General features: G+C 53.0%; 2 protein-coding genes across 2 annotated transcripts; one reads left to right on the top strand and one right to left on the bottom strand.

Annotated features, from left to right (window-relative positions):
- Positions 1-857: 857 nt before the first annotated feature.
- FOXO4 (forkhead box O4) lies at positions 858-22,442 on the bottom strand. Its single transcript, XM_040572053.1, has 3 exons — positions 21,973-22,442; positions 10,454-11,695; positions 858-5,922 (listed from the first exon to the last, which is right to left on the bottom strand). The coding sequence occupies exons 1-2, from the start codon at positions 22,411-22,413 to the stop codon at positions 10,472-10,474; spliced, it is 1,665 nt and encodes a 554-aa protein (XP_040427987.1). The 5' UTR covers positions 22,414-22,442; the 3' UTR covers positions 858-5,922; positions 10,454-10,471.
- Positions 22,443-23,161: 719 nt separating this feature from the next.
- On the top strand, positions 23,162-25,983 carry SNX12 (sorting nexin 12). The gene is made up of 4 exons (XM_040572051.1): positions 23,162-23,377; positions 24,873-24,968; positions 25,179-25,303; positions 25,800-25,983. The coding sequence occupies exons 1-4, from the start codon at positions 23,213-23,215 to the stop codon at positions 25,900-25,902; spliced, it is 489 nt and encodes a 162-aa protein (XP_040427985.1). The 5' UTR covers positions 23,162-23,212; the 3' UTR covers positions 25,903-25,983.
- The last annotated feature ends 637 nt before the right edge of the window (positions 25,984-26,620 follow it).

The following is a 26,620-nucleotide window of genomic DNA, read 5'->3' as shown; positions in this document are numbered from 1 at the left end:
CCTAAAACCCCGTTTTTGGGGATCAGCTTAAGCCTTGAAGCAGGAAGCTTAAGACCCCTTCCAGAGTTATCCGCATCAACCGACTTCACACTTTTTCAGTGGCGTTTTCTCACCCCTTACTGAATATCAGGGTACCCGAGCTTTTTAATACAAGTTTCTGGCCATCAGCACTGCGCAATTTCATTAACGAGAATTTCTCCCCAGTTTAAAACCATCCCCGTCCCGCAGCACAGTGCTCCAGCCACGCAGCAGACCTGCCGGGACGGCATCCTGGTTGGAGTCAAGGGCTCCGCCACGTTCCTCGCAAGCTGCTGCGCTGGCTCGGGCTGCATCTTCATTCCTACGTGCCTCGTAGCAAGGAGGGACCCCATACGGCACCGACCCGAAGCCTTCTCCTTCCCGGAGAGGCCTCTTACTGCTTGCACACCTCTGAGCAGGCCAGCCAGCCCCAGGGACGACCAGCTGGCTTCCCCTCGGACCTCCATGGCCCCTGGGATGGCAGCAAGCCAGCATCCTCCGCTGGCAGAAAGTGCTCCCGAGCTGCAGTAGCTTTCCTTTATCTCCTTGAGCTGGGGTACGCAAGCGAAGATGAAAGGTCACTAACGTGCTCAGCTATCCTAATTCAGCGTCACCTTGTGGATGGGCCCCCACGTACCACCTGCACACTGCGACAAGGGGCTCTGCACGCTTGAGAGCACCCTGGAGCCTTTGTAGGCTCTCACACATCAACCCTCCCACCTCTGGCCTAACAGCAGAGGAAGACAAAGGAAAGGAGCCGAAGGTAAGGAAAAAAAAAAAAACAGAAACCAACTGGCCCCCACCAGTGAAACGGAACAAACTGCATGAGACACAGCGCAGAGGATTACAGGTTTTTATTTGTCAAACGTTCCCCCCTAGTCTAGCACATTCTACAGTCTTGCTAGCACAGATGGTAACAAAGAGCCTGTAATGGTTCAGAAGTTACACTGCTACAAAGAGCAAACAAAAGCGGAGATTATGTAAAAAAAAATTCTTGTGAGAAACGGGTGAAAGAGTGCAGAGGGGATGGGGTGGAAGTTACGGCAGCCAGGGGTGCCTGCCCCGTACGCAGCAGGCGGCTGTGCTAGCGATGCAGAAAGCCCTCCTGCGGTCTCACCAGGCGAAGCCCCCACGGTGCTGGCACCACTTCCACAGAGCCCCCCCGGTGCCTGACGGAGAGGGCTCCTTTTGGGAGAAGTCACCTGCCATCCACGCAGCCGAACCGGAGCGCCAAAGGGTAGCGCCATGCCGGGCAGCGCGGCTCCAGCTGCAGCCATCCCCTCCGACACACACCCGGAGAACCACCCGCCCAAACCATCGGCTCTTCCACCGTCAGCGGCTGCTGCCTCTCCTCCCTGCTCTACACCGTGACGCCAGATGGAGATTTGATTCCGTCAGCGAGTTTTTCATCAGCTACAGACACATCCTGGCGCAGGGGGAGATGCAAAGGCTAATGAAAAGAGGGGAACCCTTCCTTGAAGGGTTACAAACTGTAGTGATGTGTTATCGCACGCTCCCGAGCTTTCACACGGACAGATCTTTCAGGCATCTGGAGTCACCTCATTTGCTTTTCCCCACGTTAATTAGAACAAGTTTCTCATTAGGCATGCAGCTGAGGCAAACCCGAAGCCAAAGCCATCCCTGTTCGTGCTCACATCCCCAAACTGACTTTTTTGTTGTTGATAATGGGTCCGTACTTGCACATTATCTTGGTGACAGCCCAGGACACCACTCCCAAGGCACTCCTACCCGCGGCACCAGACAGGTTTCTCATTCCTGGAGCAAGGCTAGCCCTGGAGCATTTGAGTGTGGCTATAAATAAGCAACTAAGTAAGAAAATGAACAAATCATGAACTATATAAAAGCTTTCTAGGCATTTCCTTTGGAAAACTTGATTAGTGCTACTTGCTTCTAGTGTGAGCCTCGCTTATGAGTACACACAGGCTCTGGAACGCTCCCACTGCTTTTGTTCCTCTCACCAGAACGATCCAGCTGCTGTTTTTAAAGCAGCACAGGGTAGGGGACGCCGTGTTTTCAGACGCACCAGCTACGAAAATCAAGGGCTCCAAGAAACTTCCAATATTCCAAGCTTTTACAGGAAGCTGGTAGCAGTGAAATACGCTCAAGTTGTAAAGAAGGCTCAAGCAATTAGCTAAACCCAGGAGTAAATAAAAGCAACAAGCCTGCCTCCTACCAGGCTCCACGGGCAGCTGTGAGCAGAATCCTTCAGGCCCCAGAGCTGCGCGGTGGCTTCGCACTGCGGAAGACCACGTTTGATCCCCCGGAGGTGAAGGAACTTGTTACCAAGCTCAGCGAGGACAAGGAAAACGCGCGCAGCGCAAGGCCTCGTGCCTACAGTCCCCTGCCCACTCCTCTCAGGCACTTGTCCAGGAGCATCACTCCCCCCGTCGCCGGCCCCCTTCCCTCCCCACCAAGCTCAGAGCTGCTCTCTAAACCCCAGCCCAACCCCTCATTAGAGAAAAAAGTACCCGTAAGCACAGGGCCTGCTGCTGCTGACTCAGAACAAAGACCCACCGAGACACTATGCTGAACCCAGTAGCAAACACTTCGGGAAAGAACAGAAAAACCAGGGCAAGTAGTGGGGAAGCCCCCTCCCAGGTACATCCTCTCAGCAAGCAGCAGTTTGAGAACTTCAAAGTCTCTTGTGTCACTTGAGGAAACGTCCCAGGCTAGAAAAGGTCAAGGCCTACAAAGAGGAAGTTACTCAAGAAGGGGTTGGAGAACTCCCAAATTCTCTGCATCCCTGCCCTCTGCGCCTGCGATCCAAACCCTCCTGCCACCCACCCAAACGAGGAGCGAGGCTGCCTGAGCCCACAACATCCCGTTTGTTGTCCCACAACATCCCATTCGCTGAGCTCTCCCGGAGCACCAGTAGTCTTCCCAGCACCGCCCTCGACACGAGCGCGCTCTCCAGCACCTTCAGCCACTGCCAGCTCCCGTTGTGCTGAGGGGGCAGAGGCTCCCGCGCACGAGGCTCCTACTCCTACTAAAAGCACAGTGTTTCTCATCAGCCCCCATCGTAGGGCTCTGACCACCTCTTCCCACAGGCCAGCCCAGGCAGGAACAGCTCCAAGGACACGCAGGTCTGAAGCACGGGTACATGATATTGCCCTTCCTGTTACTTCGGGCTCTGTTTCCACGCTGAAGGCATCAGGTTCGCATTTAGCAGCGCCACGCACGCTGGGATCCTGTCCTTTGGTACGGAGCTGTGAAGTGATGGGACCAACCTGCTTGCACTTGCCATCCACCGCACCGTCGGTGCCTGCGAAGCCTGGGCAGCCTCTCGACTTGCTCTGGAGCTCCTGGGATTCACCCCCCCCTCAGGGTCCAAGCGAACAAAGTGGCACAAGACGTGCCAAAAAACACAAGTCCCGCCACATCTCTGAACTGAATCAGCATACCGGCTGATCCTCGTGTGCAACGCGCGCCATGTGCGGCACGAGGTGTCTGTGGAAGGGCCGTCTGTCAATTTGTGCAACGAACTAATTGCAGTGAGAACACACATCCACGGCTCAAGCCGGCAGAGCTTTGGCTGGGATGCCAGGTCTTGCACTTTCTAATTTTCTGGTTTTGTTTTTGTTACGGTGAGGTGTGGCCAGACGTGCAGACTGTGGGTAAGTGTTGAACGTATCACCACGAGGTCTGCCACCAAGGCCGCCTTCAAAGCCGAGGTTATCAAATTACTCAAGGGCTCTAATGGCAGAGCACGCTAACGATAAGGCTGTTGAAGACTCCTCGTTGCAGGTAGCCAGACAAACCGCTCCTGTTCCAATCTCCACTCAGATGAAAATGAAATGAAACCCATGAGAACAGAGCAGACAAGGTGGTAGAAGAACGTGGCTAATTGCGCTGCATGACAGAAGCCTCAGCAGAAGCCACCACCGCCTTCGGGAAGGATTTGAGAGGCTTTCTGCCAGACCAAGATTACTGGGACCTGGTAAAAGCATCGCATCTCCCACAGCTCCTACCACGGCGAACACCAATAAGGTGACAGGAACACGCCAGCTAATGCTCTCAGCTAATCTCCTGACTCCTAGCTTCTGTCTCGCAAGAACAAAGACGGGGCAGAATGTGACACACATCCCCACGGGTATGCCTGCGGGCCCCAAGTTCCCCAGCAGCAGCAACTTCAGCAACGAAAATCCACGGAAACCAAAAAGACAGCTACCAAATACAACAAAGCGCCCTCCCTAAGGGCTACCCAGGGCGTCAGCAGATCTAGCGTGATCCAGTCCACACCATCTCCTCAGCAGAGTAGGGAATCTCTCGGTGCATCAGCTACAGCCCAGCCACTTAAGGGATTAGCCGAGAACAAGCGCGCTGTTAATGGTTAGCGTTCCCTAACGCCGTGCTCTTGGCTTGGTGGGAGTGCCCGACCAAGGAAAGGGCCCAAGGAGCTGTGGCTGACAGCGAGGCCACGCGGGCACTTTCCACCCGTTGCAGAGGGGCAGCCATTCCCCGGTTACACCGCGGTGCCCTTCCCACTTTTTCTAACGACATTTTCAGCTTCTTGGCCCAAAACGCCTTCGGCCTTGTCCCTCCCACGCTGTAGTGTTATCTGGTATCAAGGGGACAGATGCAGCAAGTGTGGTTTTTATCCAATAATCTCATTTTCAATTAAAATATATAATATATATTTAAAAAGGTTTAGAAAAGCTTCTATGTAATTTGCAGCTACTTTTACATATAGATTACAATAATGTACAACCCTTCCCCAAGGTGGTTGAAACTGCGGGGATTTGCCAATTCTTTCCCCCAATCAATCATATACATTACCAAACAGCAAATGTGTTTGTTCCTAACGCAGCTCTGAAAAAGAAGTCTGTCACTGGTACCTCCTCGGAGGGAGAGATGCCCAATACGCCTAAAGGGGACACACTTAACATTGGCTTCATGTTCTCTGTAGAAAGTTCCCAGATTAGTAAAAAAATATTTCATCTATAGAAAATGCCCTTCTGAAAAGCAACCAGGGCTCTGTTAAGGCCACACCCAGGCTTTCCTTTTCTCTGCTGTAGCAAGAGGGATCAGAAACAAACCCCAACCGATGGTTTTGTGTCCCAGAAACAGCTATTAGCACCTGTGCCTACTGTACAGCAGCCTGGTGTATTGGGAATGTGCTGAGCACAGCATAGGGACTTCTCTAAACATGCTTCTCATTCAACGGGGCTTAGTTGGCACAGGGAAAAACTCAACGTCCCCCCGTTCCACTCGGATGAACGAGAGGAAGCCTTCTGCACCGTGACCACCACCCTTCCCCGCAGAACAACGAGGGGCGCTCCAGCGAGAGGGGCACGCTGAAAACACCGAGACCGACCCCTGGAACAGCACGCCCTCCTCCCAACAAGGTTTCCGCCAGTTCGCTTCTTCCAATTCCTCTGCGAGTCTGCGGGATACCAAGTGCACATCTGGTGGCTTAATGGAAACGTCCAACTACTCCGTCCCGGAGGGCAAGCCGAGCGCGAGCAGAGCCGGCCCTCCGCCAGTCCGAGGCACTGGGAGACTTTCTGCCGTAGCAGAGAGAGGGGGTAGCCATTGGGATGCTCCTCCAGCAAACCCAACTCTTCACATGGGAAAACATTGCCCAGCACAGAGGCTTCTGGCCAAGGCTTCTACCAGGGCTCCTCTTTGGACTTGCACAGCCCAGGGTTTCCCCAGAAGATCCAAGGCAGGGTCAGGTTTGTAGGAAGAGACGTGGCACGTAACAGGATTATTTTAGAACTCTTCCTGTTGCAGCCAGATGCAGGTTGCCCTTTCTTCCCAGGTGGGCAGCCCCTTCTGCCCAAGGTGTGGTGCGCAGGGAAACTGAATCCAACATGCTCCATTCTTTTCTCTGCCAGGGGTGGGAAGCGAAGTCAGAACCCGATGTTCAAAACCTGAAGGACACTAGGAAGAAGAAAAAGAGCGAATGGTTAGATCTCAGCTTCAGTGGGAACCCTGGATGCACAGAGAAGGAGTTAACTGCTATCAGTCAGCCTTGTGCTGCTCAAAGAATGCCCACTTCCACCAGGGAACAAACACAGAGCACAAGAGACCTTGATCAACAGAGTCAAGTGGAGGATGCGGCTGCTCAGCTCCAAGCTTCAGAATACAATTGAGACAGAGACAAAACAAAAACACAAAGGACAGAAGTAAGCTCTCCTCCGGCAAGCTGATGGCACCATCAAAGCTCTGCGAGATAAGCAGGTTTAAAGGACTTTGCTAACACCAGAAGCGTTGTGGGAAAGCAAGGAGGAAGAGGCAAGTTACTCCTCACCTTAAGCAGCCACAAATGTGAATTGGGAAGGAAGAGATGAAGGCTCTTTTTTTTTTTTGATCACACACAAGAATTGCTTATACTCAACCACTTAAAGAAATCCCGTATCTACCTACAAAAAGGTAAGTATTTCTAGATATTTCATCACCCGAAAAGCCCTAAGACATCCCTTCTCACGCCTTCTGCCTCACTCTGGTCAGTCAGCTTGCAGCAGCAAAGCGGCAGCTGCAGCTCCTTCAAACGAGCCCTGGAAGACATCTGAGCTGGTTTAAGACACTGACATAAAACCTCCACTGCAGGTCCACGGTTCGTTTGGGAAGGCAGAATAGCAAGATAAATACAGGGCATCAAGTCAGGGCATTCAGCAGGAGCGCTGGTGAGTATGAAATAAACTCGTGGCAAAGGAAAACTACAAAGGGGAGTGGGCCCTGAACAAGAAAATACACTGGCGTAAATGAAAAGTCAGAGCAACGGGCTTTGGGAAACTGCAAGATGACGGAGGGAAGGGGTTATTTACGTATTAGTTTTCTGGTAGATGAAAATGCAGCGTTGGGACCAAAGGGGACTAGAGCACAGCAAGAAGACGCCGGGTCCAGGCCAAGCTGGGCACGGGACGAAGGGGCCACGAAGCTGCGCGGAGCCCAGCTGAAGAACCGCAGGCTGCTGACTGAACTCCACCGGGGGAGCAGACGGACCACCCCGAAGGGGGACGAACCGCACACCAGCGCGCAGAAGAGGCAGTTGTATCCCCGGGTATCCCGCAGCGAAGCGCCTGAGGTACAGAGGTGAGCAAGCACCAGGGCCCTGAGCCGCTGAGGAAAAGCCAGCCGCGCCTCCCAGCCCCGCAGAGGACACGTGCGGGGAGTGCCGCAGGAAGGAGCGCTGCCCGGGGCTGGCCGCCCGCGGACCACAGGCTCCTTCCAGCTGCGGCCACGCTTTGCTCACGGCCTTGCTCACGAAGGCTCCGCTCAGGCCCCGTCCTGCTCACGCACCGAGCGCCTCAGCCAGGGAACGGAGGACCTACAGCTACGCGAGCTGCAGCCGCGCGAGCACCGGCAGCAGGAATTTGTCCTCCCACGTGCTGTGGGCAGACCAAGTATTTATCCAGCTTCTATTTCATCCCGGCTGCTCGCTAGCCGCCGGTGATCACGCTCTGGGATCCGACGGTCAGCTTTCGCTCGGCGTTACACCCGGCTCTGACCCGGCAGGGCGGAGGCTAAGCCCACAGAAACTACCCCGAACGGCTGCAGGTGAGCAGTCGTTTCTGTCAGTTTTCACCAATGTGAACTTCACGTGGGGAAAAACCACTCATAGAAAGCACACGAACGACTGGCACACGGAACAATATGTAATGGCAGCCAGGCTTTCCCTGAGCAGGGGTTTCCGAGCAGGGACACAACTCTCCACAGTAAGAGACCCGAAGAAAGGACAGATGATACAAATCTTGACCTCTTCACAGATGCTGATGTCTGCAGCATTTTTTTTTTTAAACTCCTAAATTTGAGAAAGCATTCTGCTTTCTTTTCCCAGGGTTATTCATGGTCTCCAGGAACTCTCCTATTTCTCTCCACGCACATCCTGTTCCCCTTTTCTTACAACCCTGATGCACTCCTGACCCACCTCCCTGCCTCGGCAGCATTTTGCATCGTGCCTGCCTTCCTTTGGGGAAAAAACTCCCCTTCATCTCACCCCACAGACACAGGCAAAACTTAAAAGCTTTGTAAAGCTCAGAAAAAAGCAAACAATCAAAGGGCAGAATAGAAGACTTGGAAGAAAAAAAAAAAAGCACAGTGACCAGGGCATGCTTCTCCTCCAAGAGCAATGCTGCAGCTCAGGACTGCTCGCGCAGAAGCACGGAGGAGCCACCCTTTGTGCTGATACACAATCACATTTCAGAACTCGCTCAACATTTTGCTCTTTCCTGAGTGAGGATGTGTCCAGCACATTCCCCAGAGAGTAACCCTTCAAACTCACGCAATAAAGAAAGCAAATCCAGGGCTTTTAATCTCAAGCAACTCCTCTGCCTCGATAAGCAACGCACACACCAAGTATCGACACGGACCACGAGCACAGCTGCTAAGAACATCCCTTCTCCCTCTTCAGCACGTGATTACAAGCCACACCTTCACCTTTTGGTGAACATTTCATCAGCTTCCCTGTTTCGTACCCTTAAAATAATAAATCTGTGCCTGGTATTCTGTAGACAGAGGTCTTGACTATCCAGGCCAGGTGATTAATGCACCCAGGACTGCGGGATATTTCCATCTTCCACGTTCTGAAAACACTATGAAGAACATTTCACCCCCGCAACGCCAACGTATTCCCCAAATATGACGACCCGCAATAGCGCGGCATACAAAAAGCACCAAAGTTCAGAGCAATATCCAGTGGAGTTCAGAGCAACACCCAGGGCTGAAACAGCTAGGGCCTCTGTCACTACCTTGCAAACAGTCCTTGGGCAGATGAACACTACGGATGTTTTGTCAACTAAATTGGTCTTTGAAATCCGAACCGAGTTTCCCTATTGCACCTGAAGCGTGGGTATCCGATTTAAGACAGACACTCTGTAATTCGGCACGAGAACACTTAAATGCACAAGACTATAAAAAGCCATAAGGAAAGGGGGGAAAGCCTGATGGATCCTCCTTCTCTCTACAGTAGAGATCTTCCAAGTAAGGACAGAAGAGCATTACTAACGAATGAAGTCCTAAGCAGTGTGATGGGATTTGGAATAACAGGGCATTAAATTGTGTTTAAAAAGTCCACATATAATAGCGTATCAATGTGCTCACGGGTTTTTGTACCACAGACCCAAAGAACAGCGTTTCACCTTGTCTAGTCCCAAACACTTGTCTGGAACAGCTGCACAGAAAAGTATTTACCCTAGAACCGGGTCTCCGGCACGTACGGCAGCAGCAATCACCAGGAAATTTAGGCTGAAAGGGACCTCCAGAGGTCACTCGGCCCAAACCCCCGCTGAAAGCAGGGCTACCTTCAGGTTACTCAGGTGCCTTGGAAGTAGCATTAAGGTCAAGCACACGATAATTTCACTCCTTCTCCATCACCTTGGGGCTCAAGGGCTTCCCGCAAGTGAAGCAGTATCTGCAGTTTGCCCTGACTTCCGCCTGCTCAGCTGGCCACTATTACGGAGCGAACTTGCAACACTAACAAATACCACATCTGTCTCCTGCACAGGAAATAATCTTGGCAAGGCTTCCACTTTCCAACCAATATCCAGTCCGCGCTCCAGTCCATACAAGAAGCTGCCCGTCCTGTTAGCTAACTGAGCTCCAAGCATGAAACGCGCCTTCAGCTCCAGTTCTCTACTTCTTTGACTGCATCAGTGGTTAAAGAGCTTCAAATCAGGATGACATAGAGAATACGATGTTTTTAACTCTGTTTCTCACACACTTTATTTGCCAAAGTGATTCAAGGACTTTGTGAGCACGAAAGATCCCCAGAAAGGTAGCTGTGCTGCTTCTGAAAGCATAAGCATGTGACACCCTTCCTCCTTCCGTCATCTCCATTCACACCACACTCCCATTTTCTCTTCCTTTCCCATTTTAATGGCTGCATAAGCAATTCAGCAGTTGATGCTGACAAACAGGCTTACCAGACTTTACAGACACTCTCCCCAGATAAGGGAAGGGCAGAAGGTCTGATAACAGAGATTGTCCTGCTACATGCAGGGCAAAGCAGGCAGTCATGAAACAGACATACTTTGCAACCTCATATACTAGAAAATTTTGCAAGCATAATCATAACCTGGGTAGAACAGCGTGTGCCTGCTCAATTAAACTGCTCTGTATACACAGCATCACGTCTTTAGAGAACCAGCACATGCTCTCACGTCAGATTCAGAGCTACAGACATCACGTGGCAGAGACCAATGTCCTGTAGAGCAGTCATCTTTGGGGACAAGAGAGAGCGGGAGTTTCTTTCAGGTTGCTGCTCTACTCCATTAAGGAGTTTACTGCCCGGTAAGTTCCCTTTATCTGCCCTTTTCTCCTTCTAAAAGGGAATGCAGTTCTCCCAGAAACCCTTAACTCAAAGAGCACATGCTCTTCCAGAGAGTTATCTGTCTGTAGCTACTGCAGAGTGGGGCACAGGAAAAATCTCAAGAGTCGATCCCGATACAGCATTTTACATAACTACACCTACCTTTTTGTGCTCCTGAAGTTAACTCGGTACCCAGGTATGGTTGGAGGCCTGCGAGGTGCTGGGATAGCTGGGAGTAGACAGAACAGGTTCAAAATTAAAGTCCAGTCCTTCTCCATCCATGAGTTCGCTGTTGATTATGTAATCCATATCACATTCAAGGTTCTCCATGTACATGTCAATGTCCAGGTCAATGGGCAGCCTGTCCTGGTTCAGCCCCAGAGGAGCAGGGCTAGCTGAAGAAAGCAGTGGTGGACTGCCCAGCTGGACGGACTGGGCAGCCGTTGCAGAAACCGGAGCCTTCAAACTGTTGATGCTGCCAGTGTTTTGAGGAGATGCTACTATGGGAAGCGTTGATGGCAAAACACTGGCACCAACTGGTTCTGCCTGCTGCTCTGCAGGCTTTCCTCGCGGAGTGCCTGAGCTCATCTTACTCTGGGTGGCTTGTCCACCCAGGAGCAGAAGAGTTCGGCCGCTCATCCTGCTACCAGTCTGTGGGAGAACTGGATCCACCTGAGTCATCATAACATCCCTTGGAGGCGGAGAGCTGGGCGTCAGAAGAGCTTCCAAGGTCTGAGGGCCGGAGAAATGGCTGACAGAACTCTGCAGTGAAATATCAACAGGGTTAAAGAGGGAATTGCCAAAAGTGGTGGTCTGACCAGCTGCGTTTGGGCTCCGCAAGGAAAAGCTGGAATCTCTTTGGATCTGACCACCGGAGGCAGATTGCTGGGTAGATAGCACAGATGAGCTGGGAGACATCAAATTTAACCCGTCAATGAGCTCGAGCTCCTCGGTCACGGTTGGTGGAACGTTGCTGGATGCACTGGAGTACACCATAGACGGGAGCAGCTCTTCATCGTGGAGGTCATCCTGATCAGTCACGATCGGAGAAAGCCTGGCACTAATGGTGCTTGCATTGGAACTGGTTCGAGGCCGGAAGGTGTTCCACACATCAGAGTCCTCGTTGCTTCTTGAGGACGGGCTCCCCGGCCACTTTGGGAACTGGGAGCCAGGACTGTCAGCAGTGGCTTCAGGAGCAGACTGGAGAGAGGGCTTCTTTTTGGATGCTTTACCTCTGACTTTTGCGAGCTTGCTGCTGTTGTCCATGGAGGCAGCTCTTCTTCTCGGTGCTTTTCCACTTTTACCGCCTTCAGGATTGAGCATCCACCAAGAACTCTTCCCAGTGGCTTCATTATGAACTTTAATGAACTTGCTGTGCAGAGACAGGTTATGCCTAATAGAGTTCTGGAAAAGAAAAAAAAATAGGAGCTGTGAGGAGCTGACAGTTTATACCACGTCTCCACCTAGAAATCTCACAAGCACAAACGCATTCAGACAGTATCCAGAGAAGAAAGGCAGAACAAAGACCTACACATACCAAACCTGCCATTGCAGCTCCAACACACCTGACAGCACGAGCAGGCAGAGCAATGTCTCCCTGATGCACCAGGGGTAAAGCTGCCACGACAACTAGCAGCTTCCAGCTGGCATGGCCAACGCTGACACAAAAAGAACTTTTCAAGACCCTACGCCGTTGCTACAAAGGCTGCAGCAGCTGAACATACCACGGAGCAAGCAAGCAAATTCCCAAACACAGCTTGCAAGTTCAACACGAGCCGAATGGAATGTGAGCCAAGGCTGCTGCTAGAGTGTGGCACCTTCATCATCTCTCCTGCTCCCACCCTTCCGTTAACCCCGTTAGCCACAGAGCAGAAACGTGGCTGGAGTTTTTATTTTTTGCACAGTGAGCTTTCAGCAGGATCAGAGCACGGCATGGAAGCGAATTGGTTAAACAGCCTGGAAGGAGAGAAACGACAAAACCCACCCAATTCAGTATGCCTATCACTATCTTCATCCCCAAAACAAGACAGAATCTGTGGAGCAAGAGTCCCGGTAAGTCTGGGGGCTGGCAGCTGCACTCCACACGGAGGCAGCACGCTTTGTGTGCATTTCTGATGGGGTAAGATGTTCAGACTGATAATGCACTCCCACACTGTACGTGCCAGTTTTAGCCTCTCCCATCTTTCCCTTTGGCAAGGCACGCATCCCTTGTCCCTCCTAACACCCTTCACTTGGCTTAGCTTTGCTAGAAACTGCAAGCTAACGTGTCTGTACCCCAACAAACTGAATTTCAATCCTGCAACCGTGCTGATAACCCCCAGCACTTCAGAATCAGCGAGCAATAATCTCATTGTTTGAGCAGAACCCCCCGAAGATCCCTCTGAAGCCTGCGTTGTGCATTTGTTTCATATTTGCATTTAATTTGTTCAGATAGTCAAATTACACATAATTAAAAGGTGCTACACTGGTAGCACAACGGCGGTCCAAGAGCAACACCTTTTTCATATAAACTGAAAGGTTCACAGCAGCCTTCAACTTCCATGCATAGTCCTAATTCTGAACCACGTGAACTGTGCTTTTATCATCCTTTCCCACTGCCTCTGCCCACAGTTCTTTCCTGCCCGCTGCCTTCCCTCTCCCCACCCTTTTCCTCTCAGCCAAGCCCTTACCATGCTAATTTTGTCCACCTTGCCAAAAGGACCGTCCTCCAGTGAGGCAGAAACAATACAGCACAGTGGAAAGTTTTCACAGAGGTGGAAGGAGACGTGTGAATTGTTCTGAATTAGCTCTCATTTTAACCTTTGGCTGCTGAGGATTTGGACAAGACTGGCTGCTTGTGATCACTATCTACGGAGACACAAGCTCCTACTTGGAGAGCACCCCAAGGGTTACTGCGGAGCCGGAGCCTGCAGGAACACGTGCGAGCCAACGCTCTTACAGAGAGAAATCTACGGTTTGAGTTATTCACATTAATAGCTGTAACAACGCTCCTGTCTAGCATATTCTTTAAATAAAGCTCTTTTCCTTCCAGTTTCCCAAGAAGTAACCAGACTGGAACCCTGTCTCCTCGAAGGCTGCTGCTTTGATTTCCAAGGCATCACCCCCATTTCCCAGGTGAACGTGCCTGCGGCTGCAAGAACACCAAGCTGTCACAAACCCTTCATTTATCCTCCTGAAAGCAATCCGTGAGCTACTGATGACACCCAGTCCTCGCAGGCACGACCTGGTAGCTTGTATGGAGCATGCATCGAAAGTTTCAGAACTGCTTTTAGCGCCATTTACCAAAACGAAGCTTTAAACCAACGGGTTTGAGACTTGAAAATTTCACAAGTAACTACAAGCTATTTCCTGCTATAGCTGGGTTTTGAGTCCTTCGTTGGCAAAAGCACACTGCACTGGTGCGAGCATTTCAGGAACACTGCAACCTGAAGAAAAGTAACGTCACTTCTTGTATCTAAGTGAAAGTCTTAGTGCCTAATTTTCTGGCTAAAAAGAAGCCAGAAACAAGACATCTTGAAACAAGTCTAAGAATTACATCAAGATTTGGGAAGCCCGGTACCTTTTATGCAACAGTCTCAAAGTGCTTGTACATGCTCCTGCTCAACTGATATGATGGTTAATAGCTAGAGACAGAGGTAATTGCTGTACTGCTCCTTCCTTCCTTGTCTTCCAACTCTCCTCCTCCCATAACACAAGCATCTGCAACTCTAAGCTGCTTCAGAGAGCTGATCTGACCAAAAAGCAGCCCCATCCTTCCTTGAAAATGATTTCTGCCTCTTTGAGCACTGCCTATTTTCTGAACTACCTCAGTGGGGAGGGTCGGGCACCTCAGTGCTAACAGAAACACAGAATGTGTGGTTGGAGGCAAGAGGAAGAAAAAAACCAGCACACTTCTTATGTTACAGTTAGCTGCTGTCAGAAGTGCAATACCTAAATTACGCCTTTCACACCTCTGCTGCAGCCTCTGTGAGGCAGCTCACCGCCACAGCACCCAGAGTCATCACATATCTGCATGACCGGGCTTGTCTGTGTGCTGAAATACTCGGTCCAGAGCGTCCCAAAATAGATCTGAACCGTCTCCCCTACCAGGCCCTGTGTTTTCAGACAGAGGGGTGTCAGGGAAGCGAGGACCGGCCAGCACAAGGAGCTGCTTCACGTCACGCAGGTGCTAAACCTTACCAAGGCACGAGGAGGGGAGCTCCTTTACTGTTAGCTTTGTCAGGCTCGCACACTCTATGCTCTCCGGCACAAGAATGCAGCTACCAGCGTGATTTAATGGGCCTAACGTGTGGAGGGCACCCTCAAATCTCATTGAGAAGGTGAGTGGAAAATTAACGATGCTAAAATAATCACAGAACTCCAAGTCAAACCTTGCAGGAGGGGAAATGACAGAATTCAGTCACCTAGGCAACCCTGACGTGTTTCCTTTTTCGATGTTAAGCAACTCAAACCAAAAACGTAGAGATGAAGTTAACTTTTTAGATGCTCAGCTTCAGAGCAGCCTGGATCCTCCCGCGCCGCAGAGCGCCTGGAATCCACACCCCCGGCTTTTACCTCCGTGACGCCTCTGACCAGACTGCAGCCTGAGCTGAAGGAAGAAGCAGTCAGAAAAGCCTGGGTCCAAATCCTTAGGAATCTCTTCAGCAACTAGCTGGGAGGGGAGGGGGGTAGGTTACTGCATCCTACAGCGGTTCCTACAGAGCACTGCTGCACGTTAAGTACTGAAGTGAAAAAAAGACGGTCTGGGTCTCTAAGCCATCACAGAACAAAGATGATTCCTGTAAATCACATATTCAGACAAAACCATTATGAAATTAATGGCAGACATTATGCAAAGTCAAGGCCCGGCTAGAAGCACTTACCGTACGCTGAACAATGAAGCTTTCAGCAGGCCCAACCGCTTCGCGTACGGGACAGGATACATAAAACAGCCACAGCACCGTGACTAACAGCAGCCCCACACCGTTTCCTAATTCCCAAGGAGTCACCAAAACTTTAAATCTTCCCCTTTGATAGCATCTCCTCAGGGCAAGCAACCCTCCTTGCCCTCGTACCAGCCAGGCCAGGCCCGGCCCCGCGCGGCACGGGGCGCGCTTCGCTCTGAGGGAGAGGCATGAGCCACCCGAGCTGGCACTACGGAGCCACCACCTCCCCGGTCAGCCGTCCGGATAACCGCCTGGATATGGAAATACTGTCTGAGGGGCACGAGTGCTTCTTACCGAAGACAGAAAGCCGGTGAGAGCCTTTCCAAGGGACTACGGGGCTTCCCAGTAAGACTGAGGTTGCCTACCATAAACTTCGAGTTTTACTCGCATCAAATCAGAGCCTTCAGGACAGCGTGTTCAGACAAAGGTTCCTCACAGAACAGAAGAGAAACAAGCTGAAACGCAGCGTCCTGTGACACAGCTTTTCCATAGCTGGGAGAGGGCAGAAGAGGAGGCTCCTTTGTGCCGTGCCTGGATCAGGAGGCACATGGAGCGGTGGTGCAAGAGCTGTGCTAACAAAGCGCTCGGGGCCAAGCCAAGCACAAGATATGTTAAGAAAAACACAAAACAACGTCTGTCCTTGAAATTTTTGAGCTTACACATGTTCACATGGATTTTCAAGGTCTGGCCATGACTACTCCCGAGCACGAGTGCCATTCTCCTGGGAAATTTCAAGTTCCTGATACAAATCATGGAGGCACCTGAATTCTTAGCAAAAAAAAAGTCTCTGAAGAATCAGGGACAGAAAAAGCTGGATGTACAATCACTGCAGCTCCCTGTGATGTGTTCTCACTGCCTTGGAGGCACACAAAGAACATGGTCACATCCCAGAGCAGGGCCACGTTCCAAAGCAAGGCCTGTAATTGTGCAGTATTATAATTTGCCACCACATTCTTCAGAGGCTGCAGAGGGAGGAGGCCCCGCCTGCCACATTTGTCAGTGCCTGTCTCAGCACTCACCCGGTCGCTTGGCTCCAGAGGCTTTAGGAAAAGTCTTCGCTGCAGAGATTTTGCAAAGCTACGCTCCAGCAAGTAAACAACTGCTCCACAGCCAGAGCTAGAACATTTCTCCAGCAGCCTCCTTCCAGAAAGCACACGTGAGCACGGACGTCAAGCTCAGGAGACACAAAGCCACAGCTTATGAAGAACATTTTCCTTTCTGTAATCTTTCAATCGGAGTTCAGGAGAAGAAAATCCCAGCTCTCAGAAAAGCAAACACCGCGGCAATTTACATGTTTACCGAGACAGGCAGGCAGGCAGCAGAGGCCACGCAGGATTAGATAGAGCAGAAGAAACTTGTTGGAACAAGTAGCGCAAGCATCCCGGGAGCAGCCTTCTTTGAGGGCTGACTGGAAAATTAAGCTGTGCCATAAAGAATAATCTTTCAGCAAAGCAGCTTTCCAAAACAGACTGACAGGGAACAGGAAAGAGCAGCAGCAAAAGCTCCGGGTGATTTGCCTGACGCTGCATGGGGCAGACGGACTTTTGCCAAAAGGAGAGCTCTCCCCTGCTTGAGGGGGAGGACTACGCTCTGCAAGGCTTCAAGTAAAGAAAAAAAAACAACAAGAAAACCCACCGTTGCTCTGTCACGCTCCTGTGCATTATTTCTGTTCTGGCTTCTGTTTGTTATTCCCCCCCCCCACTTTAAGAAAACCCAGCGAGGCTGTTGGCCGCCGAGACAAAGAACATCTCCCTGTGCTGCTAGCACCAGACACAGGCACTGGGGTTGTAAGAGGTAACAGCAAGTAGTAACAAGTCGTTTCCACCCAACCACCGCTACTCCAGATACAAACAGACCCTCTCTCCCTCCCCTCACGGTACAGCGACTTCAAAGAAACCACACCAGTCCCGCTCACCAGAAAGCAGTACCCACAGTTCTGCCACAACTCCTGAAGATTAAGGGGACTCGCGTTTTGTTCAGTGCCACGACGGCAGCAACGACACCGGTGTTCAAATTCAAGATGTGCACCTTTTCATTTTCAGTGCCAGAATAGTTACCAGAGAGTATCATCGCGTCAGGCACACCAACTCACGGCCTTCCTCAGGACACCCGGCACAACGCAGCTGTTTTTCCCTCACAAAAAGGAGGGAATCAGACCCTGGGCCGAGCCTCCCCTACAAACAAACGCGCACCGGACTGAAATTCAGACAGATTCATGCTTTGATCAGAGCTACGATGCTGAGTTTTAAGTTTTGTATTTCCTTTTGTGTTACAGCTTTTTGGCATGAAGTCAGTTATGCCTCAGTGAGCAACAACAGGGAAATACTTTGAATGTCTTCTCAAATCATCATCTCGAAATTACCGTCACCAAAAGTCAAAAGCAAACCTCTGCAAATATTCCCACCATGACACGTTCCTTCCCAGACAAAGACTGGGCTCATGAAACAAAAGAAAAATCTCCTGCTACCGACTTGGGCCCTCACCTGTCCATGTTAAGAAGCCACAATTCTGACGAGTCTAAGCCAAGAAAAGCTTCCAGGACACAAGAATACTCCAGCACAGTCCAGACGGACACAAGCAAACAGCTAGCATGACTATTTTAAGGAACTGTCTGTTGCTTTTTTCTAGATCTGCATACAGAAAAAGCAAAAATTGGCTGGACAGAAGTCAACAAGCCAATGACTGACAAACTTTTCATCTTTACCAAAAGAAGCCTTCACTTAGCGTTGTATCCACTGAACTGGAACTTATCTGCAAGGTGTAAAGACAAGCTGGCAGAACCTACCGGGGCGGCACGATAAAAATAGCCCGGAACATTGAACAGGGTTGCTTTTGTCTTCTGGCCTGCTAGCCTTTCATCGAGGAACCTCAGAGGGCCACGGGAAGAGCAGCTGCTCCAACGCGAGGAAGCTCTGTGCGCGCTCTGCCCGCAGGTCAGACATCCTCGGTCCTAGGAGACCTTCAGAGCCAGGGCTGCGGCGGTGGCAGCGGGGACGTCACTCTGTAATCCTGGGCAGAACTGCAGGGGAGACGCCAGGAAGCGCCTGAGAGCCATCAGGCGGATCTGATCCGTCGGGTCAACAGTTAGCGCAAACCACACGCGACGTGCACATCATACGAGCACGCAGAGACGACCGCGTGGAAGATTTTTAAGCAAAATGCTGCCCGTTTTTATAAAAGAGGTAGCTGAGCTGTCCAGAGAGATGACACCTGTTTCAAGCAGAATGCCTAGTAAATTTTTAATTAGTACTGCAGCTACCTTAAATTGTTGCATTACGTACACGTACACACTTGAATCAAAGCGAACGTGAAGTACCAGAACACAGATGTGACTTCAACCTCCTATAAACTAATGCAATGCAGCAGGGAAACATAACTGGGAAATTTCCAATAGGAAATATCTCGGGTTTGCTACAGTAAAATGCCTTTGGAGGGAGCAAAGGGTGGTTTTAAGCTCACTCTGTTCCTACAGAAGAGGAGACAACAGGTTTGGGAGAATATACAGAGCGTTTCACTGAAAAGCCCAGTCCTCAACATTGCTCATCACTGCGTCAAACTTGCTCATACTCCTGGATGCACGAAACGTGACAAGCAGCGCGCGCAAACTGCTCCAGAGGGGTTTATGTGCCCCTGCTGAACAGAGCAGAGCTTTACTCAAAACCCTCACCGCCCTCCTCTCCCAAAGTCTGAAAGCCGGAAGGAATTATCCTCTTATCCAGAGAGCAGCTTGCAGAGCACCGAGGAGAGGATTACAAAGGAGTCTGGGGACACCCCCCTGCGGGGACACTTCTGCCTTTCAGCCCGGTTAGCTCTTAACTGCAGCTGAATTATTGCAGGGAAAGGAGACTGCGCATCCTGCGAGCCCGTCCCTTTAACGAAGTACTTCACGCAGTTCAAGACCAGCGACCATCACCTTCCTCGAAAACAGATTTTTCCGGAATTCAGAGGTTACACCCTGGCCGTCTGTAACGGCTGTATTTCCCTCTATTGTATATCGGAGCAAGACAGCTGGAAACTAATCATGAACTAATAACAGGTTTATGGGTTTTACATTAACTGAAGCAGGTACAAATAAAAGTGTTCTGAGATATTCACTTCTTAAATTCTCTATTTGAGCTGCACTGCACACAAACAGAACATAATACAATGTCAGAATATTTTTGCCAAAACGGCAGAAACGCCAGAACTCTAGGAGCTGCGGTACTATCTTAAAAGGCACCACAATGTTCTATCAGCATTTAGCAGCACCTCTGCATTCATTTCCTTCATCCAAACTCATTCGGTTCCAAACTGAGAAACCCATAAAGCTAAGACAACCAGAGAAGCTTATCTTTTACTTTACAAAATTAAAAATACGCAGAGTTTCATAGTTCTGAAAATACCACAGAGCAGGGGAAACAGAAAAATAGGCAAGGCGCATTCCTCAGCAGAAGATACATCTTTTGTTTATTCACTTTGTCCTAAATACAAAACACGAACCTATTAAATTTACTCTCAACCCACAAAAAAAAACAAATTGAGCTGATCATTTAAACGGTGAGCGTCTAACACGCCTTCATCTAACGTACCTTGATGCAAACAGATTAGGAAAATCTTCACCAGAAGAATTCTTCATGTAAGCAGAACAAAGCAGCACTCCCCGCCAACCCGTGTACCCATGTCAGCACTGAAGAGGGCTGAAGTCGGAGCTCGATGGTCAGTGTACGAGAGCCGTGTCCCACCCCTGTACCAACCCCAACGGACAATGTCCTAAAACCGAAAAGCTTCTAATGGGAATTTCCCCTGGCATCCAAACAGCTTTCAGCTGTGTTTCCACGACGGTTTTCTGTTTGCTGGTTAAAGTCAACAGCGCTGAACTGCCCTAATGACACGGCGGGCTGCCTCCGACCGCAGCTGCTGCCATTCTGCCCTCCCTCATCTCTCCCAGCAGGAAGTTTCAGTTCTCTTCCCTCGCTAAAGCGGCCTCTGTTCCCAGCCTGCGAGACTACAAATAAACTCCGCCACTGAAAACATCATCGCAGAACGGCTACGGCAGCGGTATCTGAGCGAGGGCCGCAGCTCTCCCACGTGCAGATTGTCATCTCTGCCCTTCCACGTGTTAAACCCAACCGCACGTTTTCCAAAAGGGATACCTGATGAAAACGCAGACTAAAACCCAAGACTGAAGGTCCCTTTACACAGCAACGAACATAAAAATACCTCCACACTGGAGCAAGCCCGAAGTGCGCCTATTCCAGCGTCCAGCCTGGCAGGGTACTTCACAGTGTTCCAACTTCCCCTCCACATCTTGGGACACATTTAAGAAGACAAATTCACCTTTGGTTTCAAGCACCGTTGCCAAACAGATGCTGACAGGAATGCTGAGGAGAAACTACACCAGTTCCATGAACTGTTTGCCAAAATAACACGATCCCATACAGCAGCAGGACCAGGACAGCATGCCTAGACAGAGGAAGCAAGAGCTATCTTGCAGTGAGACCACAAATCTACCGAAGAGAAAGCAAACGCACCCCCCGCACTGTCCCAGATCAAAACTTAACAACGAGAATTCAACCTGCACAAAGAGGAAAAGGAAAAGAAAGTAAGATGGCCGGTGGATTTCAGTCAAATGACACGCGCTCTCTGGGAGCCGTCAGCAAGCCAGATGAAGGGCAATTGTGAGAAGCTGTCTATCAGCCCATGCCAACCTCAGCTGTGACAGCTGCGTCCCTCTCACCACGTTCCTACCCTCTCTCGAGCAAACATCAGCGCTCCTCACGCAGCCACACGGTGTGCCCCTTCAGAGAGCTGAGCCAGCCGAAAGCTAACCTAACAGAAAAAGCCACCTTTTTTTTCTTCCAAAATTACCTCTCTGCACTGACTTAGTGACTGCTTACGCAGGCAGAGGAATGCGTGGCTGGAGCCGTGCAAGTCCCAAACCTCCCTGGCTCAACCTGCCGCAGAGCTGCAGCACAGAGGAGCCGCTGACCGGCCCTGTGAACAGACAGGAGCGTGACACACGTGTCACTCCAGCCTGCTGCCGGAGCGACACATCACGCTCTTCAGATCCCACTCTGGTGGCATCCAGTCACATACACATATGAATATGCACGTCTATGAGGACAGCCCGAGGGACTATTTCACGAGCCAGTTCTCACATCTCCCTTTCTCTTTGCCGGAGCTTGTTTGACTAAACAGAACAGGGACACCAGGCTGCCACCTGCAGAGGATGGAAACGGTAGTGAGATCTTTTAATAGAACTTAGCACGTGCCCTTTCCAGAAGAACAGGAGAGAACAACATCAAGGCTTTGGAGCTGTACGTTCTGAGACCTACTTTCCCTTTTCTGAACTCCAGCAGAGGTCCTCAGTCACTGTCGAGAAGAAACATCGGCACTGTTCTAGCACACAGCACCCTTTTTAAAGGGAGCTTCTGGGAAGCCAAGAATGCCTGCTATGAAACAGTTATTTATACCGAGCTTCAGCGCAGTTGGGCGACAAAGAACCGCAGAGCCCTGTACTTAAAAATCCCTCGGCTGACGCCTCGTCTCGCGCAGAAACTCGGTGACGGCCTCGTAGCTGCCCCTCGCTCCTTCCCTGGAAAGCCTCCCGAACACGGAGGGCGCAAGGAGCAGCCTTCCACGGCCCGAGCCGGCACGGCCAGGGGCCCGCTCCTCCGCGCTCGGGACCTCGGGGCAGCCCCGAACACCCCCGTGCGGGCGGGCACCGGCCGAGCGCGGGGCTCCCGCTGCCCCGGGCAGCCCGCGCCCCCCGCTCACCTTCCAGCCGGCGGAGCTGTTGCTGTCGCCCTTGTCCTTGAAGTAGGGCACGGAGCGCACCATCCACTCGTAGATCTGCGCCAGCGTCAGCCGCTTCTCGGGGGCGCTCTCGATGGCCTGGCTGATCAGCTCGGCGTACGACTGGTTGCCCCAGGCGTTGCGCCGGGAGCCGCCCTTCCGCGCCGCCGCCGCCGCCGCCGCCGCCCCGCCTGCCCCCCGCGCCCCCTCGGCCCGCCCGGGCCCCGCCGCCGCCGCCGCCGCTCCGCCCGCGCCCTCCTCCGCCGCTCCGCCCGGCTCCGGGGCCGGCAGCTCGGGCCGGGGCAGCGGCCAGGTGCAGGAGCGCGGCCGGCTCTGCGGCTCGAAGTCGGGGTCGATGTCCGGAGCCGCGGCACCGGGAGCGGCCGCGGCGGCGGCGCTGCCGCCCCCGCCCGGCTCCGCCATGGGCGCCCCCTCAGCGCCGCCCGCCCCGCGGCGCGCCCCGGCCGCGCATGGGCCCGGCCCCAGGCCCCTTTGTGAGCCCCGGGCCCCGCCGCCGCCGCCGCCGCCGCGCCGCTCTGTTTACCAAGCGGCGGCGCCGCGCTCTGCGCCTGCGCGCGCGGGGCACGCCGGGAGCGGTAGTTCCGGCAGGGCGGCGGTGTGCGGCCGGGAGCGGCGGGAGGACTACAAGTCCCGGCGACGCCCGCGGCGGAGGGGCGGGGGAAGCGGGGCGAGGCTCCGAAAGGCGAGCGTGGCAGGCGGTGCGGCGGCGCGACTACAACTCCCGGCAGGCACCGCGGCAGGTCGTGCTTACATAACCACCGCCCCACGGTGTTTTTTTGGGGCCGTGCCCCGGTTCCTGGCCCACCCGCGCAGCTCGCCGGGCCCGGCCTTGTACCGCGTGCGGCCCCACCGGGTCCCGGCCGTTGCGGTGCGGGCGGTGCGCGGGGGGAGGCGGCGAGCGCGTTATTGCTATGCAGGTTCCGGGGCCGCGGTGGGAGCGCCCCGCACCACGAATGTCTATAGACGGGCGGTGGGTGGCGGCCCCGGACCATGGATATCCGCCGCGTTATGCGGGCAGCCTACGGGCGTTAGGCCGCTATGCGCGGGCGGGGCGGCGGAGCCTGCGGCCCGGGACCCTGCATAAGTGTGGGTTTATGCAGGCGGCGGGCGGGCGGCGGGGCGCGGGGCGCGGGCGGGGCCGCGCGGGCTGCGGCAGCGGCCGGGCCGGGGCCGAGGCGGGCGGGGCGGCGGCGGCGGCACCATGTCGGAGGCGGCGGTGGCCGACACCCGGCGCCTGAACGCCAAGCCGCAGGACCTGACGGACGCGTACGGGCCGCCCAGCAACTTCCTCGAGATCGACATCTTCAACCCGCAGACCGTGGGCATGGGCCGCGCCAGATACACCAGCTACGAGCTCCGCATGAGGGTGCGGCCCCCGGCGGGGACCGGGGACGGCGGCGGGACGAGGCCCGGGGGAGGGCCGCGGGGGGGGGCCCCGGGAGCCGAGCCCCGGCGGGGGCGGGCGGCTCCTCGGCGGCTCGTCGGCGGGCCCGGCCTCAAGGTCAGGGCGCCGGCAGCCGGTGGGGCCGCGGGGGCCTCCCGCTGCGGGGCGCGGGGAGCGGGAGGGGACGGAGGTGCCGGCCCGGCTCCTGCGCCTCCTCCCTCAGACGGCCCCGGGCCTGGTGCTCGGGCACCGCCGGGAGGTGCCGAGCAGGCCGCGGCTGCGGGCGGCTGGTTATCTTGCGCACGGGGGGACCGCGGGCGGCAGCGTCCCGGGCCGTGCCCGCGGCACCGCCTGGTGCGTGCGGGGGGGGCCTGGTTACCCCTGGGCGAGAACTTGGTCACTTGACCAAAATTCTGTAATTCGGGAGGGCGCGGGGCGGGCGGAGCAGCTAACCAGGCTGAGCTGCGACCCCTTTAAGGCTCCGCGTACGACAGCTGAAGCAAGTGAAACTGAGCTTCCCCCGAAAAGAAAGTTACCTCCGGTGCCTGTTACGGTGCTGGCACAGACCTGCGTTCACAGCATGATTTAGCTGCTAAGTCTCCGCTGCCTTTCAGAAGCATTGGATATTTACTTTTTTTTCTGTCCTGGTTCTTGGTTTCCGTCAGCCTGCTGGCAGACGGCGATGAGAGCCTCGTAGTCTCACTGAAACTAGCTCTCGCAGAGAGGCTTTGAAGGCAGACGGTTTCATTTTGCAGATCTGACCCTGAACACAGTTAAATGTGTTGCAGGGGGACTTGTATACGTCTGGGTGCTGTGTGTCAGGTTGTGCTGCCTTAGTCCCCTTAATGTTTCAGAGCATCTCGGTAGTGCAAAGATGAAGTCCCTGTAGATGTCAGTCTTTAGATTTTTTTGGAGGAGGAAGGGGAATTGCTGCAAGTTGCTCTGGTGGCGCAGGGCCCACCAGAAAAAGCTGCTCGTCCGTTAGGGTGGCAGTCTGTTTTGAGAGGAGATCGTAGCGCAAGGTCTGGCCTTGGGCAGTCGCAGGGACGAGATTTCCTCCCTTTTTTCTTCCATGGAAACGCCACTGTCGGGTAGGAGGTTCTTCTGCTCTGCAGGCTGCCATGAAGCTGTCTCGTAGATCACCTCAAAATGGAGTGAACTCGGGAGAAAAAAAAAATCAGCCTTGTCTGCATTTGTAAGCCCTGGTTTCAGTGTGCGCCCCTGGGTGGGGTGCGTGTTCCTGAAATAGTAACTTGAGGGGGAGGGAACGGCTGGCTCCAAGTAGCCTGGCAAGTGCTTGCTTGATTCTGAAGGGCTTCGGTGCTTGTGCTCTGTCCTGAATAATGAAGCTGGGTTGTGATGCGTTCTTCTCAGGGGGCTTGGTTTTCTAAATGCAGCTTCAGGTTTCAATTGCATGTTGAAATGCTATCTGGCTTCCGAAGCAAACCTGCAAATTAACTGCTGCTCTTCGTTACAGACAAACCTCCCGATCTTCAAATTGAAGGAGTCATGTGTGAGGAGACGATACAGTGACTTTGAATGGCTGAAGAATGAGCTGGAGCGAGACAGTAAGGTGAGGTCTAACTCAGACCTGCCTGTTCCTGCGAGTGGGTCCTATAGGAGCAGTTGTAGTGACAGTCTTGCCCAGAAGAGAGGCTGTGGTGGGGCAGCTGCTGGGCTTGATCTCTGGCCATGTGGTGGTGCTGGAGATGAGCGTCAAATGATTTAGGATGCCCTCTCGCGGGTGGCACTTCTGCTGACAGGAGTGGTTCTTTGCTTTCAGATTGTAGTGCCACCGCTGCCTGGAAAAGCTTTGAAACGACAGCTTCCCTTCCGAGGAGACGAAGGCATCTTTGAGGAGTCCTTCATTGAGGAGCGGAGACAGGGCCTAGAACAGTTTATTAACAAGTAAGCTTGATGTCCTGGGCTTGCCGTGTGCTTGCCCTCCCAGCTACTGCTGGCAGAAGAGGGTTGTGGGTTGACCAGGAAGGAGTCTTGATCTGCTGCGTGCAAGTGCTGTGCTAAAGGATGGTGCCTGCAGCCAGGTGATGAAACCACAGTTCCGAAGTAAATCCTACCTCCGGTGTAGGTTGTGTTCAGTGCTCTGTTCTGAGAGTGAAGCAAATATTAGCAAAATGGCTGTGTTAGAGACCTGCTGCCTGGGTAGCGTTGGCTCAGGATGGTTGTGATCTGCTGCAGTGCATGCTGTGGGGTGTGTGCTCTGTTCAAGCATCTGTTTCGGGCCCTGCCGTACTGACCTGGTGACCTTGGCCTGAGCCCAGCAGGGCTGTGCTTGGGGCTGGCTGCCTGTGGATGAGGCCCGCCTTGCTCTCTCCCCACAGAAGTGGGTGTGTGGGGATCTCGGCGGTGCCTGTGCTAACCTCCACATCTGATTTTCTTCCAGAATTGCTGGACACCCACTGGCACAGAACGAGCGCTGCTTACATATGTTCCTGCAAGAGGAGACTATTGATAGGAATTACGTCCCAGGGAAAGTGCGCCAGTAGGAGCACCTGGCACTGTCTTCCTCCATTCCACCCTCCCTCCTGCAAAAATGACATTTATTTTTACACTAAATCTGTCTTCTCTGAACCAGCTTTCCCTCTCTTGAACCTCCCAGTTTGTTCAGTATTTTCCTCTTTTGTAACTGGCAGCAGCTTGTTCTACTGGGCTGTGGTCTTGGCCTAAAGGTATGAAGATTTATGCAAGTGAATGTGTTGTCCCGCACCTAGCGGCAGGTGTGAATAGGTGTGGAGCAGGAACTTGCTTATGGCATTATGGTGTAGGAGCTGCCTCTCTCCCTGTACAGAAAGGTATGAGATGACCTTCACTCCCCTGTCCATGCAGCCCCAAGCATCTCTGCAGGAGACTCTGAAGAATAGCAGTTGTCATGTTGGTCAGTGATTGCATCAGGTATTAGAGTTTTAGTAAGGCTTATCCAAAACAGTGAGTATAGGTGCCTGGGTGTGTTGGTCCCTCGTCCACCCCCTTCGCCCTGCATGAAATCCCCATTCCTCACTGTCTGGAAGCGCTGAGACCCAAGACTTACTCTAACCCTGCTCTCAGCCTCCTGCATACAGACCTGTTTGGTGTGTTAGTGTTAATCCCCCTCCTTTCTCGCGTGCTGCTGGCAGCTCGGGGGGTTTCCACGCCGTGCGCTCTCCTGATGCTCTGTGAGAGCAGTTTGGTGCGTGGAAGCTGGGCTAGCCTGGGCTGTCGCGGCGT

This window comes from Cygnus olor, chromosome 13 (assembly GCF_009769625.2).
Source record: "Cygnus olor isolate bCygOlo1 chromosome 13, bCygOlo1.pri.v2, whole genome shotgun sequence".
Lineage (NCBI taxonomy): Eukaryota > Metazoa > Chordata > Aves > Anseriformes > Anatidae > Cygnus > Cygnus olor.
This window is presented reverse-complemented; position numbering and strand designations above follow the sequence as displayed.

What these genes read in the sequence shown, in the direction of transcription:
- FOXO4 (XM_040572053.1), bottom strand. Translation starts at nt 22,413, where the DNA reads ATGGCGGAGCCGGGCGGGGGCGGCAGCGCCGCCGCCGCGGCCGCTCCC. An exon ending in ACAGCTCCGCCGGCTGGAAG is followed by an intron (nt 11,696 to 21,972) that starts GTGAGCGGGGGG and finishes TTTCTTTTCCAG; the next exon opens with AACTCTATTAGGCATAACCT.
- SNX12 (XM_040572051.1), top strand. Translation starts at nt 23,213, where the DNA reads ATGTCGGAGGCGGCGGTGGCCGACACCCGGCGCCTGAACGCCAAGCCG. An exon ending in GCTACGAGCTCCGCATGAGG is followed by an intron (nt 23,378 to 24,872) that starts GTGCGGCCCCCG and finishes TCTTCGTTACAG; the next exon opens with ACAAACCTCCCGATCTTCAA. An exon ending in CTAGAACAGTTTATTAACAA is followed by an intron (nt 25,304 to 25,799) that starts GTAAGCTTGATG and finishes ATTTTCTTCCAG; the next exon opens with AATTGCTGGACACCCACTGG.